Here is a 10,336-nt window from a genome sequence, read left to right on the forward strand (position 1 = left end):
GCAAGCGATTTATTTTATTGGACATGGACTTCTCTTTCATAAAATTAGATTTTTTTTTAAGCTACGGGCGTTTTTCTTAAGTTTTATGAAGATCAGTGCGGTCTTTAATTTTTTATACTTTCATTAAAAATAATATGGTGGTTATAAATACGCAAAGTGGAGCGGTATGTCGAGTGTTAATAATAAATTTTTCATATCGCACAATAAAACTAGATAACATTGCAATAGCATCTGCCAACACAACAATTCCACTAACAAATATTTTTAACACCAGCAATCGTTGAAGAATAATTTCTTATATGCAAAATACTCGCCTTTATTCATTATATGTGAGTGTCATAATTAAAAACTAGTGATTTAGCAAAAAAGGTTTTATTAGGTAGCCAAATGTAAAGTATAGTGATTTATAAATTCATAGATTCAATAAATTTTATACTCGATTCTCAATGATCTTATGTGAAAAGTACATACAAATTTATAAACCCCACAATTTTTTTTCTCCTAGTTCCAATGGTTTGAGTCAAAGGACCTCGTATTGCTGAACCATCGCATTGGAAACATTCTTACAAACGTATATATTAAAATATATACACATTATTTTATATAAAACTTTATATACTAATTTGTATGATTTTATATATAAACAGGAACAAATGTAGCATTACCCACCGTTAATACATTCGAAATACTTATATATATATATATATATATATATATATATATTCAACCACAAATCACAATTTTCCGTACTCTAATTTCCGAGAGAATCGACTAATTGAATTTGAAATTTTGAAAACGAAATGTTATTAGAATTCATTTGTGTTAGGTTAATAATGAAAAGGGTGCCAAAAATTGTATAAGTATTTCAGTGTATTTGCCAATATTTGCATCCGAAACCTGCAGTAATAACGTCGGTGATAACGCCGCTACACTCTCAACATTAACAAATATGGAAGTTCGTCATACGCATTTCAACAGGTTTAAATTACATTTTATTACTAAAACATGACATGTTTTATTCTTAACCGTTTCCCACAAAATTTCCTTCGATCCGAACTGTTGTACATAATAAAACTTATTTGGATCGAAAATCTTTGTTCGTATATGTTTTTTCGGAAACCGCGTTTACATGTTGTACCTAACTATTGTATTCGTATGTGACTATGACTACGCCTATAACCTCTAAATCGCTTCAAAACAATCGGTAATAATTTCTTATAACCACATTATTAATTTCCAATGCCTCATAAATCTAAATAATGTTTTTGAAAAAATTACAATTTATAATTTTCAACATTTCCTTTACATGCATGTGATCGTTCGAAAATACATATATTCGTTTGGTAAGACTGTTATATAATTGTAACACAATTAATTTTTTACCAACAATATTTTTTTTTTAATTTTAAACTTTTTATTCACCTTTATTTGCATATTAATTTCAATTTTTTTTAAATATAATTTACACTCAGGTTAATAAATTTTATTATGTATTTTTTAATCAGTTATGTTAATTTAGTTATTTTTTTATTATAAATAAATATCGCGGACGATACATATAAATACATACTATGTACATCTGTAAATGTTAAAAGCCGATAGCAATCGCTTAAATAAATCTAATCGGTTTTTTACATCGTCGAATGTTTTGATTTCAATATTATCACTATAATTGTCAGCAGATGTTTTAGATGCTATATTCGGATAAAAGTATTTCGTTTTTAGCAATAACGTAAGTTGGTCGTAACCGTTATGCCGTAAGAACGTAAACATTACTGTATTATTTTTTGGTATTGTAAAAACATTTTGTATGCAAATCTTTGTAACTCATAAACTGAATTGTATATTGAATTTCAATTCAAATGTCATATTTTTGTAAATTAAAAGCAACTCTTTTAAATATGGTATTTATAAATGTATGTGTGCATTTAAATAGATTTTTGTCCGGTGAATGATGTTTGGTTATACATATTACGTGGGAACAAGAAATTTCTTATTTTTTAAATTTTATAGCAATGAAGAGCTATTGCATTGCTGAAGATTCTAAATCTTGATTTCCAAGGTCATACCTGGTACAGTTGTACGTGTTTTTATATAGGGAATATAAATTAAATATTAGTTGAAAGGCACATGTACATCTGTACAGCATGTCCTACGGAAGACAATATCATTGCCAACCATGCCTTCTCACAATAGAGCTGAGTAATTCGTGCATATAAAAGTAACCTAAGTTCACGATATTTATTAGTAAGAAATTAAAAAATTTCCATTAGAATAGATAATCAGACAGGCAGAATAATAAACTAATACGAGCCGCGATAAATCGTTCAGCGGCACTCCTGTGGCTTGGCTAAGCTGCTTGCACTGGCATTGAATATATTGAGATTTGCGCTTATTACTTTTACTATTGTATATCCATATCTGTGTATGTGCTTTCGTAAGACTAACTAACATTCCTATTTTACGAACAGTGGAATAAACTAGCATTTTATTAACAATTAGTAGGCATATGAATAGCACATTTTTTGTAAAACGCAATAAATTCTGGAGCAATTGATTTAATTTGTATTTGTATTGTTTTACATTATTTATGGAATTCACGAATTGTGTTATACTGAGTGAAATAAATAATTATTGTGTGCGTCTTAATTTCAAATCTATCATATATTTGTATATACCATCTACCTATTTTTATACTTTCGCAACATATAGTTTTGTTCACGTAACGGTTGTTTGTATCACCCAGAAATAAAAGAGTTAGATATGGGGTTATATATATAAATGATCAGGATGATGAGTGAAGTTGAAATCCATATGTCTGTCCGTCCGTCTGTCTGTATGTCCGTCTGTCCGTGCAAGCGATAACTTGAGTAAAAATTTAAATATCTAAATGAAACTTGGAACATATATTCCTTGCCACCCTGAGGAGGTTGCTTTCGAAGATGGGCAAAATCGGTCCACTGCTACGCCCACAAAATGGCGAAAACCGAAAATACATAAAGTGTCATAACTAAGCCATAAATAAAGTTATGAATGTAAAATTTGGTACAAAGGATCGCACTAGGGAGGGCACATTTGGATGTTTGTTTTTACTTGGGCGTGGGCCCGCCCCCAATTCGGTTTTTTTAATATATATCTTGCAAACCAAAAAAACTGTATAAACCAAGCATTCTGAAGTCATTTCTTTTAGCCACTTCCTTATACAGTCCAAATATGAAAGAAATCGGATACTAACCACGCCACCTCCCATACAAAGATTATGTTGAAAATTACTAAAAGTGAGTTAACTCACTAATGAAAAACGTCAGTAACACTAAATTTTGATGGAAGCTGCGCTCAGATTTTTTTTACAAAATAGAAAATGGGCGTGGTGTCGCCCATTTATGGGTCAAAAACCATATCTCAGGAACTATTCGACCGATTTCAATGAAATTCGGTACATAATATTTTCTTGACACCCTGACAACACGGATGAAGGCGAAGTCGGTCCACTAGCACGCCAACTTCCCATATAAATCCATTTTGAATTCCATCTGATTCGTTCACTTTATAATATATATAAGGAACTGATTTAGATAGCGAAATAAAACTTTATACGAATACCGTATATCATCTGTTGCTTCCAAAAATTATTAAAATCGGATCAGAACTTCCTCTATCTCCCATATACCTAATTATGTGCGGGCATTATTCCGCATATATCAGTTAATATGTGAGATATCTTAGCAAAATTAAGTGAGCATATAGTCTTGTATATAGGTTAGCTTGGTGGGGAAAATTAGTGAAATCGGTTTAGGAATTACATCAGCCCTCATATACCATATATGATGATTTTCGTTATTATTATTGGACTTTATGCCGAATATATGGGTCAAATTGTGTGTTATCTTAATAAAGTTACATAAATAAATTGCGAGAGTATAAAATGTTCGGTCGCACCCGAACTTAGTATTTCCTTACTTGTTAAATTTGGCATTTAAAACATTATTATTAGTAGAGAAAAAAAATATACAAATCCATTAGTTCATTCATTCTATGCATTAATTCAATTTTGCCGAAAACAGGAAAATAAGTTGTGTTACTTGTTAAGGGTAGAAAAGGTAACCTACCTTCGATATCATAAAATGCGATAGTAGAGGCAATACTTAATTTGATTGCAAACCCTGGAAATGAATCTGAAAAAATTGTATTTACAATGATTTGTAATGCTGTACTAATAATGTGATAATATACTCGTAATATGGATATATGTTTGTAGCTTGCAAGTAGATATTCGAGTTGAGTTCGACACTAATCCTCTAAATTGTGTTTAAATATATATTTATATATTTTAAATATACATTTACTACAGAGTCGTATATGTTACCTATTTAATTAAATTGCAGCAAATGGTATTCGTGGCCGCGATCGTGCGATGCTAACAAAAATAGGTAGCCCATATGACCACCGTCCTTCAGCAACTATATCTAAAGTCAACGGTCCAGCAGAAAGTCTTGTTGGCGGGGTGTGTAATGATATTTTATATTTATTGGTATAGAAATGAATACTTAATTCAATAAGAAAACAGTTATACATTTTGTCAAGGAAATGCAACAAATATTTGTTTTACTGAATATTTGTATGAAGATTATTTAACTCAGCAAAAACTATAATGTATTCCTGCAGGTACTTGTTGCGGAAGGACTTGGAAAATATTGCGACTCAGAATTTGTTGGTCAAGCAACTCGAGAAATACAAGAAGCTTTAGATATGACGTTGGAGGAAATGAATCTAGCTGCTCGAGAATTGTTAGCAAGCGAACGAAGTACTGGACAGTCATCATTTATATAATTTTAAATTTTCACAACATGTAGATAAATACAAATTACATAAGTTAACCCTATACGAACATTTTGGAAAATGAAAAACCAACAGTGCCAAGAAATTTCAGAAGCTTAAACTATCGAAAATTCTACAGCCCATAGTCAAAAGGAATACATTCGCCAAGTTACTAAAATACCCTTTGACTTTTCAGATAAATATTAACTTTACAATAAACGACGGTAAACATTTTACAATTAAATTTCCTTTATTACTTATACAATGCAAATACGTAATTATTGTTTGATTGTTTTCCTTTCGAAGTATTTTCGTACAGAAAAACGCATCCGTATATAAACAAATGTAATTGTATTTATATACAAAAATGTAAAAAACAAATAAACAATAATTAAATTTGTTTAGACCTAAATTTTTTGGTATAATGTTTAAACATAAAAACGTAGAAGTACACTAAAATTATAAGACATGAAATTATTTGTATTACATTCATTTTTAAGCGAAAAAATTACATTTTATATATGTAAATAACTGGACACTGTTAAACGTCTTTGGTAATAGTAAGAAATCGACATATTTCGATGGAGTTTTCCACGTAAATATTCATAGAAAATTTTGCGAATTACAAACAAGAAAATTTAACCATAAAGAGAAAATTTAATCATAATCGTAATTTTAATTAGGAAAACCTTTCCCAATCATGTTAGTACAATTATTCTAATATAATTACAATGTCTGTATAGTTAGGCAAACTACATACACTGCTAATCAAATTAGCGCACAAACACCAACAAACAAAGGAAAGAAAGGAAGAAGAAGAACATGGATGAAAGAAACAATAAACTATTGTACACAATTATGTTCCCCTTTTTTATTTTTTTATAGTCAATTTCAATATTGAAATGATCAAGGTGACGTGACGAAAAAATCAGATGGGTGTCTGTCAGTCCCACCCGTCTGTAGTTGAAAGTGATAATTTGAGCACAATTTTGAGATCTCTTGATGAAACTTGGTACACATGTTCCTTGGCACTTTGAAGAGGCTGGTATTCTGCCTGGTAGAAGTATGAAGCAGTAAGTCGCAAATTAAAACGGTCATGGAAAAAAAAACCGGTCAGAAATCTCTCAGTAATATTCGTCTACCAGCAGAAAAAATCACCCACTTTTACCGCTTTGAAGTGTTTCCATAGTTTTCTTGATTGCGAAGAAACCTTGATATAGTTTTTCATTAGCTTCATATTTTTCAGAATAAAAGTAGCTTTTTCATTCAAAGATAACTGTGATCATTTCCCTTTCCTTTGTGCTAAATGATGAGTGGCAGTGTATGTATAAGGCTTTTATGTGCAAATTAAATAATTAAATTTGGAAAAATATATTTTTAAAGAACATTTAGTTTTAGTCTGCAATATTTGTAGTACGAGCTTGAAAAACAAGACATTTTCTTTAGCACGTAAATATCACGTATGTATGTAATATGGATATTCAAAGTTGATTTTTTAAACCTTATTTATTTTGATTTTGGGACATCAAACATTACTGTTCAGCTCACCAATTTCCCAACTCATTTTCGAAGGAAACAGATGTTTTTGTGAGTTCAAATACTTAATTAAAGTTCCTCTAAAACTCGTTTTCTTCAATTTACCCGCGGAAGCATAATAAAGCGTAAAATATAATGACAAAAGTACGTTAAGTTTAGAGCTTATTTGTATCACATTGCACATTCATATACCTAAAAGAACATATCGCTCATTAACATGAATAGTGTCATAACTCAAAAAACACGATTTTTGAGTTAAGTATGCAGAAATGTGCGCAATTTCATCGTCCATATTGTATAAAAATTCCATTCCGATGCGTAGAAAAATAAACCGTGAAATAAGAATGTGCCGTTATTAAACTTGTTATGTTGCATTATTTTGTAACCACAATAACGACACTTTTCAGTTCTACCCGAATTAGTTATCATTTCTGGTGAATTTGGTTTTCTTTTCAGAAACATTTTGTATTACAACGATATTGGTGAAAAATTAATTAAATTTTAAATTATTTTTTTTTTTTTTCAGCAAAAGCGACACATTTGACTTCAAAGTTGGTCACGGTTTTGCCCAAGAAAAATTATTAGTACACTCTATTTGGTCCATTTATGTTCAGCATTCTATTTAATATATTACACGCCACTAGATTTGTCAATAAACTGATGACATTATTCTATATTTGCTAAATTGGAGACAATTGAAAACTTTAAATCGCTCTTCTGAAAAATCGACTTTTTTGAGTTGTGACACTATTCAAGTAAATGAGCGATATATTCATGTAAATACTAAATTACTCATTGAACTTTTTGGCCTTAACCATCTTAGCTGTATATGTGCAAATATATTTAAAAAACATATAATATAATATACAAGACTATAAATATAACTTTGACTGTAATTTTTGAGAACCTTATATTTAAATACGAGAAATTTAAAACAAATAACTAATATTATTACTTAACATTGCAATTGTCTTTGTATATATATATACATACGCTATATATGCACGCAAATTAAATAATATAAATGTATGAAGAAATTCAACATACTTGAAAAGGACAGAAACGACCTATATGTAAACAGTTGGGATCATTAAACACACATTACACTACTCGTTCTTAATATTTTTGTAAGGTCTTACCATTATTTTGCGTAATAAAAAGTGTAAAAATCGTCAGCAAATGATTATATGTTACATTTATATATTGTTATATACTTTGGATTTTTTTAAAGATTAGAAAAAATATAACAAATTACGAAGTGCATCTATCATTACTAAGAGTATTCATTTCAAAGCTTTTTCTCATATTTTTAGACATACATATTTTCTTATATATGTAAGTTATTATACTCTTGCAACATATTGAACAGATACACAGATATAGAGTAATGTACAAGTATATCAAAACGATCGGGATAACGAGACGATTTGATTTTCGGATATTTGTCAGTACATCCGTCTGTGTTCTCCAGTTTTTAAAGTGTTCCATGGAGTACCCGCTGGTGGAAGCCGAAGAAGCAAAACTGCTAAAATTTACCGAACTACATCAACCGCACCTAATGGAAACTTTTGTTTTAGCATGAAAATGGAATGGATGGAATGAAAATGGAACAGTTATGTTTAAACCTACATTTAACTGTAAAGATAATAAAGTACAATAGTACATAATATTCTATTGAAATCCTTTCATTATACTGTAGATTGAAAAGAAGCGCAATCGGAGCACAGTTACTTGGATTGTACCATTTTAAATTCCAAAAGCTGCCAAATATTATCGGGGGTGAAATCGGGTAATAACCACGCCCATCTCCCACACCCCAAAGGTTATATTGAAAACTGCTAATTAAAAGTGATTAAACTCTCTAAAGGACAACTTCAGATGCACAAAATTTAACTGTAAAGATGGTTCAAAAAATATGATCATCCTGATGTTATCTTTGAAAATGGGCGAAATCGTTTAACGACCACGCCCACTTCATACATAAAACTCTACAATATTTAAATCAAGATCCAAAAAGATATCTAAATAAAAGTTTTCAATAATTCTGCTATGGAGGAATAACTTTTCAAGACTCGAATATGAAGTCTTGTAACTATGACTGATTTCTACCAAAAAACTCAGTGATTTCTACTCCAAAAACAACATGTGTTCCAAATTTTCGTAGTTAGTAGATACAGCGATCCCAGCATAAGTGCCCCCCGTTTAAATGCCTTTCCCGCTTAAGCGACCACATTTTGCGACATCTTTGTTTTTTCTCAAATTTACATATAAAATTCCCTACTTAAGAGCCTCCGCTTAAGTGCCTTTCCCGCTTAAATGTCTGTAATATTTAAGCCACAAATACAAAAATGTTTGCAATTTTCCTCTTTTAAGTGCCTTTTAATATTTTTGACATTGAATGCGCTAAGATTGTCAAAAGAAAAACATACATAGTTTTGTAATGTTTATTGTTTCATATTTACTATTATTTTTTTTATTTTTTTATTGAAACATAATTAGATATATTTTTACATTCCATATGATTGCAACTAGTGAAACAAAACAAAATTGTACTAACAAGCAATATTTTTCTAATTTTAAAAGATAAATACAATATAAGCGTTTTGTTTTTTTAGAAACTAAATATTACGTATAATACTTTTTATTTTCGTATAAGTTCGTAGAATGTTGTTCACTTTAGTCTACGCCTGCTATTTCTAATCTCTCCTAGTCGTCGGCCTTCTGCGTCTACGTGATTTTGCATGATCGTTGAATGTTTCAATGCAGTTTTGTGAATAACTTCCCGGACCATTTTTATATGAAGATCACGGTGCAGATCTGAATTACGTATATACCATGGGGCATTTACAGATTTGCGTAGGACTTTATTTTGGAACCGTTGTATCGCTTGAAAGTATATCGGTGCAGCGCATCCCCACAGTTGTATTCCGTATGTCGAAATAGGTTTCAACGTTTGATTATATACGAAGATTTTGTTTGATGTTGTTAGCTGCGATTTGTTACCGATTAACCAGATTATTTTGTTATATCTTTGATTTAGTTCTGCAACTTTTTTTGTATGTGCTTTTTCCATTTCAGCTTTGCATCTAGCGTTATGCCTAGATATTTCGCAGAGGTGGAGTATGGGATTACCACATTACTAATATGTAAGAGAATATATCTAGAACTTTTTTTCGTGTAGTTTACGTGTATTGATTTCATCTCGTTTAAAGTAATGCACCATCTCTGTGTCCATTCCACTATTTTGTTAATTGAGGATTGCATTTTGTTGGCCGATTCCACTTCGTTTTTGCCTGTCGTTATGATGCAGGTATCATCAGCAAATGTGGCAATTGTACAGTTTGTCGGCGTAGGCATATCGCAAGTGAACAAGATATATAAAAGTGGTCCCAGAATACTACTTTGGGGTACTCCTGTTTTTATTGGTTGCAATATGGTATTTTTGTTATTAATAAGAAACAAATGTGACTTTCATTCTAAAAGAAAAAATATTATATCGAAATATCTGAGAAAAAGCTTGGCAAGTACCTCGAGTCACTGAAGCGGGATTTATTTAAGTGCCTTTCCCGCTTAAGTGTCTCAAAAGTCTTGCATGTTAAGAAGGGGCACTTAAGCGGGGATTACTGTATTGGTAAATCTATTGCATTAAAGTTCTCTGCTTTATTTTTTTTTATTTTTAAGCGGTATAATAAGCTTTACTCTGGAATGAAGAAACTTTTAATAGCGCCAAGCTTCATTGGATCAACGAATCACTATAAATTATATCTGATGGTTAAATTTAGTGAAAAAGGTAGGTGGGTGACGGGGTTCATAGTTTTTTTAAGATGTTTATGATGTTAACTATCTTACAGGCACTTAACTAAATTTCACAAATTTTTGCGATATTTTGCAGTCGGAACAACTTGGACCGCATTGCCGTAACACTTTAATTTTTTTTTTTATATCAGAACACCACATTTATTGGTTACCAATTTTAACGGTA

At 30.6% G+C, this 10,336-nt stretch overlaps 1 protein-coding gene across 6 annotated transcripts in view; it reads left to right on the plus strand.

Moving 5' to 3' along the window:
• LOC105219273 (muscle calcium channel subunit alpha-1) overlaps window positions 1-7,192 on the plus strand; it is a 52,324-nt gene extending 45,132 nt beyond the window's left edge. For all 6 annotated transcript variants that reach the window (XM_011195289.3, XM_029044931.2, XM_054235510.1 and 3 more), the window contains 2 exons: window positions 4,386-4,504; window positions 4,666-7,192. In XM_011195289.3, the coding sequence (XP_011193591.2) occupies window positions 4,386-4,504; window positions 4,666-4,830 (284 nt within the window). In that variant the 3' untranslated portion in view covers window positions 4,831-7,192. The remainder of the gene's footprint in view (window positions 1-4,385; window positions 4,505-4,665) is intronic.
• The last annotated feature ends 3,144 nt before the right edge of the window (window positions 7,193-10,336 follow it).

Source organism: Zeugodacus cucurbitae, chromosome X (assembly GCF_028554725.1).
Source record: "Zeugodacus cucurbitae isolate PBARC_wt_2022May chromosome X, idZeuCucr1.2, whole genome shotgun sequence".
NCBI classification, from domain to species: domain Eukaryota; kingdom Metazoa; phylum Arthropoda; class Insecta; order Diptera; family Tephritidae; genus Zeugodacus; species Zeugodacus cucurbitae.